This window comes from Vanellus vanellus, assembly GCF_965231255.1.
Source record: "Vanellus vanellus genome assembly, chromosome: 9".
Classification (NCBI taxonomy): domain Eukaryota; kingdom Metazoa; phylum Chordata; class Aves; order Charadriiformes; family Charadriidae; genus Vanellus; species Vanellus vanellus.
The window spans coordinates 13,983,252-14,001,950 of NC_138914.1; the positions used below are offsets into that span (position 1 = coordinate 13,983,252).

At 51.5% G+C, this 18,699-nt stretch overlaps 1 protein-coding gene across 1 annotated transcript in view; it reads left to right on the forward strand.

Moving 5' to 3' along the window:
- Positions 1–3,917: 3,917 nt before the first annotated feature.
- The window catches only part of PODXL2 (podocalyxin like 2), a gene marked incomplete at its 3' end in the record, with an annotated part of 29,475 nt that continues 14,693 nt past the window's right edge, over positions 3,918–18,699 (forward strand). The window contains exons 1-2 of the mRNA XM_082487494.1: positions 3,918–3,999; positions 14,501–14,794. Coding sequence (XP_082343620.1) covers positions 3,945–3,999; positions 14,501–14,794 — 349 coding nt within the window. The 5' untranslated portion in view covers positions 3,918–3,944. The remainder of the gene's footprint in view (positions 4,000–14,500; positions 14,795–18,699) is intronic.

Here is an 18,699-nt window from a genome sequence, read left to right on the forward strand (position 1 = left end):
TCGGGGTAGCGGCCGCATGGGAGCGGATGATGGAAGGAAAGAGCTGGGAAAAAGAGGCAGGCAACTGCACCAAGGGGTGACGTGTGCCAGGGCCGGCCTGGGAGGAGCTGTGAAGGTCGGTATCGATGACACTGAGTACCCTCAGTTGGCTGATTGATTCACTAGAGAGTTCAGCGGTCTTTGGTACCTTTCTTTAGTTGTCGAAAACTGGCAAGTTCATGCCAGAAAAAAAAAAAAAAAAACACGATTTTTTTTTCAGGAGATTCACTCTTCAACAACAACAACAAAAAAGGTTCAATTCTTACAGAAAAAAAAAAAAATACTTTGGAATATTTTTAATGAACACTTATTTGAGGAATAAAAATGTTTGAATTAAAAATCCTGATCACCTTCAGACCTAGGTCCTGTCATCTCAGGGACACGCTGTAGGGGAGACGTGGAGCACTGGGACCTGGTGCAAAGACATTTTGGGAGGCCATGGCAGTGTGGCTGTCTCCTCAATCGGACCTTGCCGTGTTGGATTTTAGCATGTCCCGCCCTCCTGGAGTTATGCGACAAGAGAAAATTGTTTCAAAACCAAAGAAAAAGGCTGCTAGTCGCTGCTGTTGAGGAAAGCTTGAAAACATGAGCTGAACAGGATGGGATTGATATGGTTTGGGGTCTTTCGGCTTGGAGTCAGACCCTGTTTTGCAGATTTGTGATGCTTGAGCAGATCTCTCGAACATTTGGCTGGGGCTGGATCTGGAGCTGCACGGCTCCTCTGAGGGGGCAGAGGCTGGAGGCGGGTGAGAGGGAAGCGGGGAGGCTGCAGCACAGGGAGCTGGCGAGAGGGGCTGCAGCGCAGGGAGGTGGCGGGTGTTCCTCCTCAGCTGCCGTGGTCTTACAGGACCTGTTGGGCCTGGTTTCTTGGACACCTATCTGACAAAGACCCTGCTTGAGTCATTTACTGTAATGTCGTGCCCTGAGGCCACTGAAGATGTGTTTAATTTGAAATTGAATGTAATTGGAGCAGTTGGCCTTGTAATAATGATTTTCAGCATGATATTCAGCATGTTTCTGTGCTGTGCTGTCCACCAAAACAGAGAGCTGCCCTAAGAGCTACAAACCCGAGAACTGCTGCACTATTAAATGTTTTTTTTATTTTTTTTTTTTTTTTACAGACACAGCAGTTTGCACAGAAGGGCACAAAGAAGGGGGGTATCGGAACTCGTATCACTGTGACGGTCTCAGATATGGTGGTAACGCCCCACAGAACAGTTTCCCCGGCAGGTGTTGGCACAGCTGTCCCTGCTAGGGCAGAGGCTTCGATGCAGACCCAGCTTCGGATGGCAGATGCAGCCTGCCAAGCCCCAGAATGCAGGGAGTGCCTGCGACTTCTCTCTGGTGCCAGGAGAAATGGCCCTCTGTCCTGCAGGAGGTGTGCTCTCTTGGAGGGGCTGTGCCACCAAGTGGAGGAGTTGCAGGAGGAAGTGAGGCAGCTGCATGGCCTCAGAGAAGATGAAAAAAGATAGGATCTTTTCTGAGACAAAAGAGCACAAAGAGCCCCCAACCCCAACTAAAGTAGAGAAGCAGGCAATGACCACTCCTGGAGGAGGTGACCACCCTCTGGATAAGGTGAAGGATGGAAGTTTTGACACCAAGAGGAAGGCTCCCGCTCCCCCTAAGCACTTACAACTACAAAATATGTTCACCAGCCTCAAGGTTGAAGAGGAGACAGATGTCCACTCTTCAAAGAGTCCCCATGAGTGCTGAGGGAGGTGGCAAGTGTCATTGCAAGGCCACTCTCAATAATCTTTGATTGATCATGGCAACTGGGAGAAGTGCCCAAAGACCTGAAGGAAAGCAAAAGTCACTCTTTAACGAAGGGCAAGAAGGAGGGCCCGGGGAACTACAGGCCAGTCAGCCTCACCTCTGTCTCTGGGAAGGTGATGGAGCAACTAATCCTGGAAGCTATTTCCAGAGACACAAACGAAAAGGAAATCAAGAGTAGTCAGTATGGCTTCCCCAAGGGGGGGGAAGTCATGCTTGACCAACTTGATAAATTTCTACAACAAAATGACTGGCTTGGTAGATGCGGGGAGAGCAGTGGATATTGTCTACCTGAATTTCAGCAAGGCCTTTGGCACTGTGTCCCACAACAGTCTCATAGATAAGCTGTTGAAGTGTGGGCTGGATGAGTAGACAGTGGATTGAAAACTAGCTGAATGGCCGGGCACAGAGGGTGGTGGCACAAAGTCTAGTTGGAGGCCAGTAACTAGCAGTGACCACAGAGGTCAATAGTGGGTCCTGTTTAACATCTTCATTAATGATCTGGATGATGGGGCAGAGTGTACCACCAGCTAGTTTGCTGATGACACAAAACTGGGAAGAATGGCTGATAAACCAGAGGGGTCAAGCTGCCATCCAGAAGAACTTTGACAGGCTGGAGAAATGGGCTGAGAGGAACTTCATGAATTTCAACAAGGCATTCAAAGTGCAGCACTTGGGGAGGAACAATCTCGTGCACCAATAAATGCCGGGGTCCACCCAGCTGGAAAGCAGCATGGCACCAGGAAAGGACCCAGAGGTCATGGTGGACACCAAATTGAACATGAGCCAGCCATGCGCCTTTGCCACAAAGAAGGCTGATGGTGCCCGGGGCTGTGTTAGGCAAAGTATTTCCAGCAGGTTGAGGGAAGTGATCCTTCCCCTCTACTCAGCGCTGGTGAGGCCACATGTGGAGTGCTGTGTCCGGTGCTGGGCTCCCCAGTGAAATGGACATGGACATATTGGAGAGAGGCCAACGAAGGGGCAGAAGGATGATTAAGGGACTGGAGCATCTCACATATGAGAAAAGTCTTAGAGAGCTGGGACTGTTTTTTAGCTTGGAGAAGAGAAGGCTCAAGGGGGATCTTATCAATGTATATAAACACCTGAAGGGAGGGTGCAAAGAAGATGGAGCCAGGCTGTCCTCAGTGGTGCCTAGTGCCAGCACAAGAGGCAATGGGCACAAACTGAAACACAAGAGGTTCCCTCTGAATATCGGGAAATGTTTTTTTGCTGTGAGGATGGCCAAGTGCTGGCACAGGTTGCCCGGAGAGGTTGTGGAGTCTCCAGCCTTGGAGACACTCAAAAGCCATCTGGTGATGGTCCTGGGCACCTGGCTGTAGGTAACCTGCTTGAGCAGGGGGGTTGGACCAGATGGCCTCCAGAGGTGGGCAAGTGAAGTTGCCCAGGGGCAGAAGCTTTTCCAGGTTATGAAGTGAGGCGGTAGCTGAGGGGTGAGGGAGGCACGGTGGCTCTATGGGCCACGGGCAACTGCAGAAAGGTGAGGAGACGGACGTTAAGGTCTTTGGTCTGGGGACCGTTCATCTCAGGTCCCCGCTGTTCCGGCTGAGAGGAACCCACCGTCCCGCTGGGGCTTTGCTCCTGCCACTGCCTCGCCCGGCGGAGGGGGGCCTTGCCCGGCGGGGTTCGGCGGCTCCCGCCTTTCCCGCCGCGGGGGCTGATCACCCACCGCCGGCGCATGCAGCCGCGCCGCCGGCACTCGTTGTGGGCGCCGCGGGGCGCTCGGGGGCGGCGGTGTGGCCGGGACCTGTAGCCGGGGGCGGCCGTACCGTACCGTTACCGTACCGGGGGGCGGCGGCTCCGCTGCCAGAAATTAGGTGCAAATCACCGGTTTCGCCCCGCCTCTGCCTCGGCCGCTCTGTCTGCGCACCCGGCGGGCAGTTAGGACCCTTCCACACCCCCCCCCCCCCCCCCCACACCCACCTCCGCCGCTTCCCCCGCCCCCGGAGCGGCGGGCAGCGGCGGCGGCAGCGGGAGGAGGCGGCGCCGGGCGGCGGGATGCAGTGCGGGGCCGGGCGGCGGGCGGGCGCGGCGGCGAGGGGCAGAGCCCGGCGGGCGGCGGGGCGGCCCCGCTCCCCGTGAAGAGGCGGCGCGGCAGGGCAGCGGCCGCCGCCGCCATGCAGCCGTTGCACCGGGCCCCGGCGTTGCTGCTACTGCTGCTTCTGGCTGCCGGTGAGTGTAAGACTTGGGGGGGGTCGTCGCCATCCCTATGGGCTGGGGCGAGGCGGCCGCCGAGACCCCCCCGCGGCGGGGCTGGGCTGCAGCGGGCGGGTGTCGGTCCCTTCCCCGGGTACCGGAGCGCCCCGAGCACCGGGACCCCCGGCGGGGTGCGGCTCTGCCCCCACCCCCGGGCGGCCTGCGATGGGTCCGGTTCACTGGGACACTGGGACCTCTGCGGGAGGCAGGTCCCCATCACCCCCCCCCCCCCCCCCCCCCCGCCCCAGCGCCACTGACCGCCGGGTACCGGGACCTGTGTTGTGTCCTCGTCCCCCACCCTGGAGCTCTCCCTCGGTACCGGGCACCGCCCCCCACCCGGGCATCAGAGCCCTCTGGAGTGGCCGGTTTCTGCCCTGGGACCCCCGGGGAGGGGGGGGGGGGGTGACAGGGGACCCCCGGCCTCCCGGCATGGGGGACCGGATGCACGTAGGTTTCACCCCGCGGGGACGGGGGGCTCACCCGGGGTCCCCTGACTCAGAGATGGGGTATGCAGCGCTGGTCCCTGTGGGGACCCCCCACACCGTGGCCGGTACCGACACGGGCAGCTCCCCGCACCGCGAGCGAGGATGGACATCGCCCCGAACGGGGCACGCTGCTCGCTCTGGCAGGGTAGACCCTGCTATGGGGGGGCTGCCCCAAAACCGCCTTCTCTTGCATTCGTGGCTTCATCTGGCGTCGTGGTAATTTTGCTAACTACCGCGAAACTGGCACAAAGGAAGGGGGAACCACAAATTGCTCTGCTTTTCCCCAAGAGCCTCCTCTTGAAATTTGGAGGAGAGGTAGGGTGCCGGGGAAAGGCAATTAAGTGCAGAAATAATTATACTCGGAATAGTTATGAAGGCTCTGCTTCTATTTTTAAATAGTCTGGGGAAATTTCCCAACAAAGGGATCCCCCCAAAGAGTCGTGAGGCTGAGATTGCCCTCTCCCTCCCTACCCCCATCGCTTTTGTACAGAAATCTGGTTAGTGTGGAGCAGGAGTTTTGAACGGGGACATTTAAAGAGTGGGGGAGTCTTTGTCTTGAGTCATTCTGGCAGGGAGGGAAGGGCTGATTTCCCAACCAGTCACTGTCTTCCAGCACGACTGAGCTGGTATACGGTGACATCCAGCCCCCTGGCACGTCTCTCTTATTACCCCAATCTCCCGAAAATGTTCATGGGGGAATGTGTCATCTGTGGAGCCGCTCTGTCCATGAGCTGTGTGTACAGTGCCTCACCCCTGTCGTCTGGGGCTCCCTGAAGAGAAGGGATAAAGCCTTTTAGGTTTGCAAACAATAGTGGGCTTAAAGAGCAAAATGGATCAGAAAACCTGTTGGGGTTTTGTGCCAATACTCCATGGCACAGAAGCAATAAGCCTTTCCAGAGCTGAGCAGGGAGCCAGTTTTGTGGCTTCCTCCAGGCAGGTTGTCCACATTAGGGAAAACCTCAGGCATGGCTGGCAAAGGTCCTTTAGCTTCATCTCAGCAGGAGACCCGTGTCCCCAAATTCAGCCAGACCTCCACCTCCTCCACAGAGGAGGGCAAGGTGCATAGCAGGGAACTGCCATATTCCCGGTCTGCTGGTAAGGGTTGGCCCCATCCCCATCGCCTGAAAGCTACATTTACTCTGCAGAGGAAAGAGACGGACCTCGTGGTGGTTTTAAAATCTGGTGGCCAAAATGACTATGGTTGATTCTGCTGTGCAGGCAGAGGGTGTGTTTCCTATTCTGCTGAGGCTGCTGGAAACTCTCTAGTATTGCTGTCCAGGTGATGGTGATATGGAGGATTTGGGTCCTTGGCTTTCCCTGTGATCCTCTCCGCTGTCCTAGCAGGAAGAGACACGGGGGTGGGAGGCAAGCGGCAGCTCCATGGGACAGCTCATTTCCTAATCTAGTGAAACTGGTAATCTTGGTGGGTTGTGGCAGCTCTGGGGGACTGGACTCAGTTGGCCAGGTGTCTCCAGACACCTGGACTCCTACCTAGATGGGAGGTCAGGAGTTGAGATGCAAACTGCTGGGAATATATAAATCAAGCCCTGGTTTTGGTTAGTAGCTTTGCTCAGTGGTTTAAGATCTGTTCCAGTCTGGAATAATGCAGTGCACTCCAGCCTTGCTCCTCCAGTCCCACAGGACAGGTATAGTTAAAACCTGAGGGAGAACTGGAGGGGCTGAGTGCTTCCTGGTGCTTCCCAGGATCCGGAGCCTCCGCAGACCTGCGGAATGGGCTGAAAGGGGACCTGCGCCTCATCGCGTCCCATCAGATTGCTGGGCAGCACAGATCTGCTGGCAGAGTGTGGAAACATCTCTCCAGGCTCTAGGGTATCTGAGCCCCTTTGCTTTTGGAAGTAGGAAAATTATGTGGTTAAAAGCAGGGGAAGAAGGGAGGGAATTGGTCTCTTCCCTCTTGTTGTTGCCCCGGGTGCTTGTCTGCATGTGGGCTATTTAAGTTTGGGTTTTTTTGTTTTGTTTTTTTTTTTTTTCCCTTCTGCCCGCTTAGAAGATTCCTTGTTAGCATTGTGTGAATGAGCCCGAGATGAGGGAGTATAAATCAGGATGGATGAAAATTCCCTGTAGTCAGTTTTTCCTTGGCCTCTTCAGTGCCATAAGGAAACGTTCATTTAATTATAAGCATCAGGGGTAGAAATAACTACATTAAGCCCTCAAGGGGAAGCTGCTGGCGATGAGCTACAGATCAGAGCGCACAAAAGTTTTTTTTTTTGTTTGTTTTTTTTTTTTCCCTTGCTCAGCATGGGAAGAAGCTCCAGCATTTCGTGGGTACCTGGGTGAGCAGCAGCAGCAGCAGCGACGGCAGCCCTGCTGCAGGGCTGGGGGAGAGGGGCTGTGGGGAAGGTGCATCAGTGCCCGCAGCTGGCGGTCGGGTGAACTTGCTTCCCGTTCTCGCTGGCTATTGAAACACGTAATCCCAAAAGAATGGAGAGAGGCTATTTGTCAGCCACACGAGCGCAGCCCGCACAGAGGCAAAGCAAACACGTGCGTTGGTTTGTTCAGAGGGCCAGGGATGTTGGCAAGGAAGATACTCCCTGCTGCGCCTCGGGTCAGCCTTTCGCTGTCCCCGTGCCTGGTTGAGCCCCATGGTGACTACTAGGGTTTGGATGTGCATTCTTGTTTTGGGGATATTTTTTTTTACTGTTGGGAAGCCAGCTTTGCAGCCTTCCCTCTGAATGACAACTGCAACCAGTCTTGGCTGTTCCTGTCCTGCCTGATGTGTTGTGAAGGTAGTCAGGACCTATACGCGTGCTCTGGGACTACCAAATCTTTGCACGAGCTTTTTTGCCTCGGATGCATGACGTTGTTTGGAGAGTGGAGCCTTTTGGGTGTGAGACTGCTGTGTGGAATACCAGGGTGGTCGTCACTGCTCCACCACAGGGGCTGGAGCAGAGTGTAACCACTTTGTGCTCAGATTTTTAAAGACCTTTTGGGGTGTAAAAGGCTTCTGTTATATTTTGATGGGTGTCTCTGTCTTGAGGGAAGTCTCTCCTGTATGGTCGTGCTTGCCCTGCCTGGGCAGGGAGGCTTTGAAGACGAAGCAGCCATGGGCCTTTATTTGGTGTGCTGGAGATCAGACTAAGCGCCATGGGGTACAGGTCCAGGTTGGGACAGAGTGAGAAGAGGAAGCACAGGCCTAGTGACGTGATTTTTAGCAGACAGACGAAATGCTTTGGGCCTATGAGAGGGCAAAGGAATCTGCGGGCTGTGGTTTTTCTCTTAGATCAGTGGCTTTCATCCTGTGGTCTGTTAACCCCTGGGAGCTGTGGGCTGCTTTGAGGAGGCCTATGAATGGTAACCGAGGAAAGAAAATTCACTTCTGCTGTATACAACTGTCTACCCAATGCTGTTTCCCCAGGGGCTGCATCTCCCCCGCCCCGAGTTGGGAACTGCCACTGTCGATAGCGAGAAGCGTGGAGGAGAGCAGACGTTGCAGCAGCAGAGGAGGGAGGTGTGAAGGCTACGAGACAATCTGGGGAGGGAGTGAAGGCAAACAGTCTGGGAGACTGAAACCAGGCGAGACTGAAACCAGGCAAGTCTGTGACTCGTGGCATGAATGGTTGAGCGAAGGGGGAAGGACAGACAGGCTTGTCTGAATTGCCACGACCTCCTTGCGTGGAGTCTCTTCTGTGAAGACAAGTAGTGATGCTGTGAAGACAAGTAGTGGTGCTTAGAGCAGATGTTACTAATTGTAAAGAATGTAGACTCGACTCTTCTCGGCACTGGACTGAGGATGCCCGGCACCCCTGGAGGTCAGGCCCCTGGCGCACGTGTGCTGATGAAGGGCACATGTGCAATTATCTGCAAAAGCAGGGGCATCTTCTGGCAGTGCCTTGCCGTTTCGTGTGGATATACCTGGGTCTGCGTGCTGTAGAGGTTCTCTGCCGAAATGCCAGGGGAGCAAGTGTTGGCAGTCTTTTGCGAGGTGGCACCCACTCAGGATGTGCAGATGTGCACGCCCTGTAGCTCGGTGTTTGAGCTCTCTGATTATGCTCGCTGTAAAAATCTGTAAAAGCTTGAAGATAGTGGCACAGCTACTGTGTGCTCTAGGATCTCCCTCTAAAGAGTTGTCCCATTGCAAGGGCTTTTTTGGTTGTGCCTTGTCCCCCTTCCCTCAGCTGGTACACATTGATAAGTGCGTGTGCTCCTCACAGGCCCAAGTGCTTTTCCCATTGCTTTGAAAAATGTACCAGGGCCATGGGAATGTGGATGCTTTCAGAGGGACACTCGGTGAGGGACCTGGTTGCTGGCAGTACCAGAGGAGGATGGCAGTCTGATCTTGTTTTCTGAAGCCCTAATTGGAAATGATCTCAGCGATTAGGGACCCGGCTGGATTTGTAAGTGGTCTAGTGCAGCGTGGGAGAGCAGCAGTAAGGCTGTGTGGGAGCTGGGCTGGGAGAGGTCTCTTAGATGGAGTGTCTCAGCCTGGGTATGGTCCGTAATGCTGAATTAGCACCAAAAGGTCTGATATATGGTTGTCCCATATGATTCCTTGTGCAAGCTATGGCGGATCTGGGGGTCAGAGACTCCAGGTGAGTGTTGGGGAATGGGCTTGGACATCCCTCAGCTGAACAACATTTTCTTCCTCCACCGTCCGTGGCTGGGATTCTTTTTTGTTATTTAAATTACTCTCTGTTCTGTTGTGTTCTGGAAGCGGTTTGTGCCCTGGGGCCTCTCTCCTCTCTGCCCTTGGGCCTTGCTCCCCTGCTTTTCCAGGCGAGGTGGTCTGGGGGAGGTCTGGGAACAGAATATCCCTGGCAGATGCTTCCCTCATCTGGTCATTGTGTTTCTGTCCTAACCGATTATCAGTAAATGACCCATTCCTGACCCGCCTCTCCTAGGAAATAACATTCTTGGATAACTCCTGGGTTTGGGGTGGGCTTGAAAGGAAGGTCAACGGTAGCATGGCCAGATGGACATTGTTGCAGCTGCTGCGTTGGCAATACTGAGATGCTCTGACCCCTCTCCCTGGTACCCATTGTGTGATTGCACTTGGGTGGTGTTGTGGAGGCTCTGCTAGTTGGTGGTGAGAGGCAGGTAAGTCAGAGCATGTGCTCCGGGTGAGCACGGGTCCCTTCGTCAGGCTGATCCTGCCTCCCTGGCAGTGTGGGGTGGCCACAGCACCCAGGAAGGAGAGGTAATGCCAACCTTCAGTTGGGTAAACTGAAGGGCACACCAGCCCTGCTATAGGTCAAGTCGATGGGATGACATCTTAAGGGATGTTTGTGTGTCTCCTTGGGGAGAAAACTGAGGTTTGCTTGTTAAAAAGCAAGAAAATTTTAAAGGGTGTTTAACAGGCACAGCCAGATTCCATTTCATCTCCCCAAATCCCTCCTCTCATTTCAGCTGGATACAGAAACTACGTATTTCCTCTTCTAGTCCTGTTCAGCAGGCCAGTTGGGAGCTTCTAAAGAGTTGTCCTGTCCTGTGGAGAGGTGACTTGCCTTGTGGCAAAGGGATAAAGTAGTTCTTAGTCAGCTAATGTAGAAAATACTTTGGGATTCTTTTGGAATTGTTTAGAAATGTGAAATTGCTCTTATTCACAGCAGTTCGGGAGAGAGGTGGCAGATGTTCTTTCCTCAGATTTTTTTTTTTTTTTTCTTTCCCTGTTGCTGAGCAAAACTCCCCCATCTGCCTTGTCCGGGGCTGTTATACTGAATCCTCTGCTGAGCTGAACAGAGTAAGCTTCACCACTTTGACTTGGAACTGTTTTTTGAGGGGCCAGTGGGGTCAGCAACTAGCAAACTCATTTCATCTGTACATCCTCCTAGCTGGCTCTTTTCCAGCAGCTTTGGAAAGGTAACGCTGCAGTATTATTCCCTGTTGTTGAAATCACCCCATTCTGCTGCTTGCAGAGGTGAAGCACCTTTTTTGCAAGGTCAGCGTTAACCTCCACGTGTCACCTTTGTGGGTGCTAGCAGCTGGAGACCTCGCAGCCAGCGCGGGAGCTCCCATGCTGGTTTTGGTGCTCCCTCTCCGCCTTTGTTCCCTCTCCCCCTCCACCTACCTCTCCCACTTTCTCTCCTTTCTCGCCCCTCCTCTGTCTGATCTGGGGAGGGTTTTCCCTCCCGTGCTCACAGCCCTGCCGTTTCCCTGAAGGCTGGCTGCCCTCTTTAACATGCAGAGCCTCATCTCCTCCAGGTTACGCAGAGGTGCTGCAAAAATAGAAATGAGAGACAAACGCCCCATTGAAGCAGCTGGCGAGCCCTGGCTCCGTTCCCTGCTCCCTCCCATCTACAGTTGCAGGGCTTTATTCCGTTGTGTTTCTTTATTCCTATCGCTTGATCTGCCTTTTAGAATACAAAATTGGGAGACTGATGGCTGATAGAAGTCGTCTAGTCCCCGCTTCCCATCCTAGGAGGGAAATGGCTAGCCACCAATGTCTCGGGCGTTAGATTTCCTCTCCCGGCTGTGCTCCCCTGCCTCCCAGCTCAGCTTGTGCTTTGATTCTTTCTTTGCCTCTGAGTTGACAGCTGTGTTGAGCTGCTTTATGAGATGCTTGGAAGAGAGGGGGAAGGTGGCGAATCTTGGGTCTGCTGTTTGGCACCCCAAGCCTTTGAGTTTTTGCTGCTGGTGCAAAAAATATGAAGTGGTGTCTGGATGCTGTGTGGAGAAGTACCCATTTGTGTGCTGCTGCAATGGTGTCGTTAGCCCTGTGGCATTTGGGCTGGTGCTGGCACGGAAGGTTCCCCCAGGCCACCCTCTGCATCTTGTGCCTGTGAATTGGGCCTGAAGGTATTGTCGTGCTCCAGATCCGCCCCAGGAGAAACCTGGCTTGCTCACGCTGTGTCTATTAATGACTCAGTCTTAGGGATGAGGTGGTATAGTTTTATCTTGGGCTGAGGAGAGCAGAGCTTCCCAGTAAACAAGATAATGCAGCTTAGGGGGTTTTAGCTGGGTAAACACTTCAGAGTTAAATGAGGGTAAACAAACTCCCAGGATCTGAGCTTCCCACATGGATGGGATTAGCTCTGTGGGTGCCCAGGTTTGCCTGCCACGAGATCTCTGTTGTAGAGGTGGTGGGACGGGCTGTGGCTGAGCTCTGGAGGCAGCCCAAATGGGGTGTAGCTGATGGAAATGGAGAGTCTTGAACCAATCTTTGGAGCTGGTGCAGAGTTAGATTTTGAGGCTTTGCCTAGCTGGATGGGAGACCTGGGACATGCGCTGTAGCATCGCTGGAAAGCCAGAGTGCCACATCAGCCACTGTTGATGGGAGTTGGGGGAAACTGAGGCATTGGGGTGAATAGAGAGCTGGCGTAGGATCCAGGCAGTCAGTTGCAGTCCCAATTACACCATTTTTTTTTGTGTGGTCTTGGACCTGCTGTGGTCTTTCCCCATCCTTCTGCTCCCCTTTTTTCTGGACAACTTTGAGAATAATGTTCCCTTTCTCCCCCCTCGCTGCTCTCTGTCATGTTTGCTTAAGCTGTAAGCTCCTCAAGACAAGTGCTCTCTCCTCTGGGCTGCACGGGGCTCAGCAGTGCTCGCTGTTAGTGATGCAGGTGTCTTGTGGCAGCCTGGGGAAGCCCAGTCTGGGCACCACCACGTTGGAGCCTGGTAAGCACCACTGAATTGGGGCTGGCCCGGCCAGGCCTCTCCGGATCCGTGCTCCTGCAGAAGAGGTGTGCAGACTTCACTGTGCGTGCACAGCTCGTAGGGAGCCGGTCCATCCCCAGGGATGCCCAGAGGCGCTTTGGTTGGCTCCGTAATGCTGCAGTAGCTTACTTCCCCTGCGATACTCTGCCTCCGTTGCCGTTCCCTTTTTGTTGCTGCGCTGGGCTCAGCCGGTCTTGCCTTGGATCAATAGAACAAAATAAACGAGACTGAGAAGTGCTGAAGCCTGGCCCAAGCGTATATGGGAAAGAATAACCAATATTGGATTTTGCTCAGGTCAGAGAATAGCAGAGGAAGGCGGAGAGGGTCAGAGCAGGCAGAAGGCTTGAGAAATGCATTTCTAGCTTCCAGCGTTCCCAGGACAGGTTTGGTAATCAGCCTGGCAAGCGAGCAGCAACTCCTAAACTTTTTGTGCTAACAAACCAATGTTTTCAGTGAACGAACCAGGGCCCACCCATCTGCTATTGCCCCATAGCTCATCTTGGCACTCGCCCTGATTTGAATTTGTCCTTCTGGGACGTGGAGTCATAGGACATAGTGTGGGAAGGAACCCCGGGAGGTTGCCTAGTCAGTGCCCTTGCCTGAAGGCAGTTCAGCTCTGCTTAAATCATTTCAGGCCACGTGTATCCAGATCTGCGTGCAGCATCCAGGTGATGTCTCAGCAGTGCTTTGTGAAATCTCTCTATTTCTAATACTTCAGGACAGTGCAAGCATTTTCACATCTGCTCTCCAGTGATATCTCAGCTGTTTCTAGTACATGCGTTTCTCCTCTTCAGACATTTCTAATGGATGGTTTCCTATCTTGTCTCAGAAATGTTTTGTGCTCTTTCTCAAGGTGGTGACTTATCACTTTGTACTATTTCTTTCTATAATATCTCTGTTATTTCCATTCTCAAGATCACCTAGCTGTACCTACAGTCTTTCTGTGCAGTGAGGATGTCTCCTTGCTTTATGTCCTTGGCTAATTTCATTATCATGTTCCTAATTTTTGTTCCAAGGTCACTTAGGAAAATGTTAAAGAACAGCATATCCAAGGACAGACCTTGAGGAATTCCACTAATAGCCTCCCTCCAGCACAAGCCTTTGCCATTTTTCGTATAGCCAGTGCTTTAAAATTGCCTTACAGTTTTCCTGCTAATCGGTGTCTTTTCTTGCTTCTCTTGTAATTCAAAGAAAAATACCAAATTAGTCTTCATTTCAGCTTATTCAATTAGTTCAGTTCAGTGCCTAGTTCATTAAGAATTGAGAAACTGAGTATGAGCTGAGAAAGCGGGAAAACTTGTCTGTTTTTCTTCTAATCTGTGAATAAAAATCAGCTGTGAGAAGATGAGATCTCGTTTTAATGTGCTGAAGAACAGAGAGCTAGGAAGCAATTGGTTCAGCTCACCCAAATTAGTTACTTTGCTTGCTTAACAAATCTGTTTTAAATGTAAAACATGTTTTGATAATTTCATTTTTTTTCCTTATGCCTCCATATTTATCATGGTATTTATTGGTTGAATAAAGCCAAGTTCCAGGTGCTGTTTTCTTGCATTTTGATTGAAGTTCAATATGCATGTGAATGTACCTTGCCACAAATCACAATTAAAGTCTCATCTAGGAATCAAGAAGTGTCAGTCAAACCTTCTATATAAAATGGAAATAACAAGGATATAATTGTTGAAAGAAAAGTGTAAAATGCAACCTGCCTCCCTGCTTAGCATTAAGTAGATGTTTGCTGTTAGTACATTTTAATTCTTACCTGTGACAGTCAGCCCTTCCTTATGAAAACCAAAAATGTGACTGCAAAATGAAGTTAAAATCAATGACTTAAAAATAGATTTCTAGCCTGCTGATTTAAAATACGATTAATATTGGTGATGTGAATAATTTTGGTTTAAATCAGTTCCCCTACATATAATATAGCTGCAGATCAGGAGCATTAGCATGAAATCTTGTCTGGGTGACAAGCAGATAGGAAACTGTCATTGACTTCACATGGCCAAAATTTCATGGCTTAAGTATAAGATGTTCCACCTCCTCTCCAGGATGGGTGATTAACAAGGTACCCTGTACTTTCAAAGAGGCAAAAATCCTCTGAAAGGGTGAATTGTCACTGCCCCATTGAAGAGAGGTCCCCCAGACTGGATGGCTGCCTGACACCGGCTCCTCCTGGATGTGAATGCTTCTCTGCATGGTTGTGGATGTTTCCCAAAATGCCCTGATTTTCCTCATCAGCTGAGAGCACAGCCCATCTGTGGGGCAGGTTACCCCAAAGGCAGGTGTACACAGTGGGTTGGGTTGGCAGGAGCAGGCAGCAAGGAGAAGACAAGCCTGGTGGGTGTCAGCCCTATCTCTGATATGGGTTTATTGTCATTATACAGGGACCTTATGCCTCTGCCTTGCCTCCTCGGAGGAGCCAACTGCCGATGGCCTCACATCCACTTCCCTGCTGGAGTTTGCCATGATGTCACACCTGGAGGCCATCAATTCCCATGAGCAAACCAGCCCAGAAGCTGCGGAGCCTGATCTTGTCCCTGGCTCTCTGCATGCTGCCCCGGGATCAGGATTTGCCAGCGAGGAGAATGAGGAGTCCAAGATCTTACAGCCTCCACAGTACTTCTGGGAAGATGGAGGAGAGCTCAATGACTCCAGCCTGGACTTGGGACCGGCAACAGGTAGGTTGTTTTTACCCCATTCTTCCTCCCCGCTCTGCAGGGACTCTGGGGAGGCGGAAGGATGCAAGAATCTGTTTTCCTGCTTTGACACAACTCTCGCTAAGAGGGCCTGAGATTAAACGTCAGCTCTATTTTCTCACCTCAGTGCCTGATGTATCCCCAGTGAACCCTGAGCAAGCACAGGCTTTAGACACCAAGTTACAGCTGAGCCTTTATTTCTGAGCTGCTATGACCTGGGAAAAGTATTGCCTCTACCTAGTTTCCCATTGCCTCGTGCCCTTCTTTCTCTCTCTCCTTCTCCCTTATATGCTCTCTTCTCTCTCCCTTCTTTCTTTTGGTGTCAATTAAGCACAACCTAAAGGTCTCAAGACCCTGGCTCCGAGATCAAGGCCATCTTGGGGTTTGAGTCAAAGCTGGGTTCCCTGGGCCAAATACTGGATTCTTCCCCCTGTGACTTCAGTGGGGATTTGGCCCGAGAGAAGACAGTGGGTTTTCTCCCTTGGGCAGCTGCCCTTGTGCCTACCCTGTCCTGCCTGTTCCCTAAGAAGTCATGGCCAAAATGAGTTTTGTTGGCATTTGAGCTCACTTTCCTCTGTAGACTGTTTTTTGAGACCAGAGAGTTCCTTCAGTGGTCTCTCCCCATGCCCCTCATTGGCTTTGAGGTGTTCTCAGGGAGAGGGGTTGGGAGGAAGGAGGAGGAGCGTTGCAGAGTTTCCAGTAGCTTAGGAGATTATTTCAGATGCTCCTGCTCTTAAGTGTCATGTGGGGCATGTATTAAGTGTTACCCAGGGGCCAGGCTTCAGCCTTATCCCTCCTCCCTTATCCGGTATCGCTGCCTCCCTCTTAGTGGGTCTGACTGAGGTCTGCAATTAGAAAGCACAAGTCTTGTTTTATCTTCACTCCTATTTCTGTGACCTTAAAAAAGACCTGTGCTCACACAGGGCTGAGGGCTGCCGCAGTGCTATGGCTCAGGCTGCCCACTGGGGCACAGTGCACGCTATGCAGGGCAAGGGCCATCCCGGCTTAGGTCTCCAAAGCCCTCTGCTCGCTAACATTGCTGCTAAACTCATCTGGCTGTGCTTTTGCAGCCCTGCGACTCGTGTGGTCCCTGGGACTCTTGCAGACCTGGCCATGGGGAAGCTGTGCAGATGCTCCTCTGCAGCGATGCTGGGGGCGGATGGTGCCTGTTCCCACCAGTGCATCCTTGGGCCATGCTCTGGCTTAGCTGCTCTCACGCGCTGGCAGCGTGCTCAGCGGCGCTTTTATTTGTGTGCCAGCAGGCACCTGCATGTACTCACAGATCTGGACGTGACTTGGAGAACAGCATGTGCTTGTGCATTGAGAGCGAGATGCACTGGGTACCAAACCCAGCCTCGCTTCTTGCACGTGCCTCGCCCCATTTATATGCAGAACACGCTCCTCTCTCCTTCCGTTCTTGCCTGCAGTGCTTTCCTCCAGGAACAGATGTGCTCTTTCAGCTGTCCTTTACGCGTACCCTGCCCTACCCACTGCCCAGCTAACCACTTCAGTGCTTCCGAGCGCTGTTTCTTCCCCTGGCCATTGCTGTGTCCAGAGCTCGTGTCTCGGTGGCATTTCAGAACCTTGGTTAATAGAACAGTTTGAATTATTCAAGAGCTGGGAGCGCATTTCTACTTAAAATTTAATTAGAAACCTGCTGTGTGTCATTTTACAATAAAGGATATTGTAATAGCATCCCTAAATTGGGCGGCCTTCTCCTGTCATGCAAAGCCTGTGCACGAGATGCACACAACCAATGGTTCTTACATGCTGCATGTGTGACAGATGCCATGCAATACCTTGTGGAACTGTGTGATGACATCTGTTAGGTTATTTTCAACTTATAAATCCATTAAACAGTTTCAAACAGCTGCTGTTTAAGAACAAAAAAGTTTATAGTATAAGTTTTCCTTAAGTGAGATTTCTGTCCGAATGACAGTGAAGGGTAGCCTGGTGTAGTTGGTAGCTCTGTCCCAGATGCAGATTTGAGACCCTGTATCGATCAAGGCACAGAATGGGATTGTTATACTACTGGAGGGAGAAGATTCCCTGCTATGAAAGGAGACCTGTGGTGGCTTCTTTCTCTGTTTGGTGTAAAGATACTGGGCCTGGAATTGGTGGTCTTGTTGCAGATAGGCCAGATCTGCTGAGATTTCAAAGCTGTATTGGTCATCTCTCTTTTTTTAATTTTTTTTTTTTATGTCCTTCTGAAGTCTGTGTGGGGAGACTCTTCTGCCTTTGTGCGACTTTGAGGCTGCAAGAGATAAAAAGTAATAATCTACAGCTGCTGCTCTTTTTTTTAAGTGCACTCGAACATCCTTTAAAAGTATTTCTGGAAAACATGTGACATCTAGGGCCACCTGTTAGTCCATTAGAAAGTGAGAACAAACTCCCACTGGCAGAGCACTGCTCAGCCTGGGGCTCTGAGTCTCCTGAATAATGTGCTTTTGCTTATTTATGCTACGGAACGGTAAATCTATATTGACATCAGTAAGCACCAGCCTGTGGAAGGACCCTGAGACTTGTCTCGTTCCATCTGAGTGTGCACACAAATGCATGCTTGCGTGTGTGCTAACCCGTGCACAGCTGCTACCCAGTGGAGCTGCATCAGGAAGAAATGGATTAGGTCAGGTGGGAATGTGGATTCCATATCCTTTTGGAAAGAAGCAGAGTGTGACTCATACTTCAGCCAAGAGGCAAGTCAGTGGAGCTGTGAACCTGTTAATCCTGCATCCCACTGCCTTCAGGCTTCCAGGGAACTGGGATGCTTCTCAGGTTGTAGTTTGAGTTCGGCTGCTTTGTTTCACCTTTGGTATCAAATTGGCCTGAGCCACAGATCAACCCTGAAGATAGAGTAGACCTGCAGGGACTTGCATCTGGCCCTTCTTGTCCTCCTTTTCCTTCTTACCACCTTCCCCATCTTGTTTTGCCTGGAGTCCTCCAGTCCCCTGTGTTTCCTACTGTCACACGTTGCATCTGTTGCCTAGGAAATATCATCTCTTGTAACTTTAGGTGTAGAAGATGGGAGTCATTGGGGCTGCAGGTCCCTTCGAGTCCCAGATTTTTAGTGAAAGAGTTATGTGGTGGCGTATCCACCCTGGAGTGCTCCCTGGTTTGTGCCTCTCTCTGTGTTCTGATTTAGCTGAGTCAGAGCGCAGTGCCCCATGTGTTTCCCTTCCAGTGAAGGCTCTAGGTTGAGGTACTCTAATCATTATTTGCTGGGAAGTATGGGCTCCTGAAAATTGATGCAAGACTTGTGAATGTCTGGGGAATGAAGGCACTTAGTCCCTCTCCTCCCTTGCCCAACAGCAGAGCCTCTGAGGATTGGAGTGCATCATCACATCTTCCAGTGTGATGGTGGGCTGGCATGAAGCTCGCTGCGTTACAGCCAGGATCAGCTCTTTTAGCTCCAAGGTTGTGCCTTTGAAGACCAAGGCACGACTGCGCTGGGAGCTATCAAATCTAGTCTTATAGGTTGGTGATTGACTAGGATGGCATGTGGCGCTTTGGAGGGCAGGCAGGAATTGTAATCTTTTAATTATTCATAGTAATTAGCAGAAGGGATTCCCAGGAGAGCTAGGATGAGGGATAGCAGGGCAGGCAAGTTAGAAGGACGGTATTCAAAGAAAAATAAGTTTTCTGACCAGTTAATGGGATAAAATATCTTCCATCCTTAACTCTTCTCTGATAGTGAGATGCACTTCCTTTTGTGATGAATTACTTGCCTCTGGCCAGAGAGATCTCGGTCTCTCTCAGCCTTACTGAAATCTGCTGCCTCTTCATCCAGACTGACAGCAAATCTGCAGTTCTTAATACCTTCTTCAACCCAAGCATTAATGAAATGAAGCACCTGGTAAAGACTGTCTACATAAGAAGCTTAGTGCTGA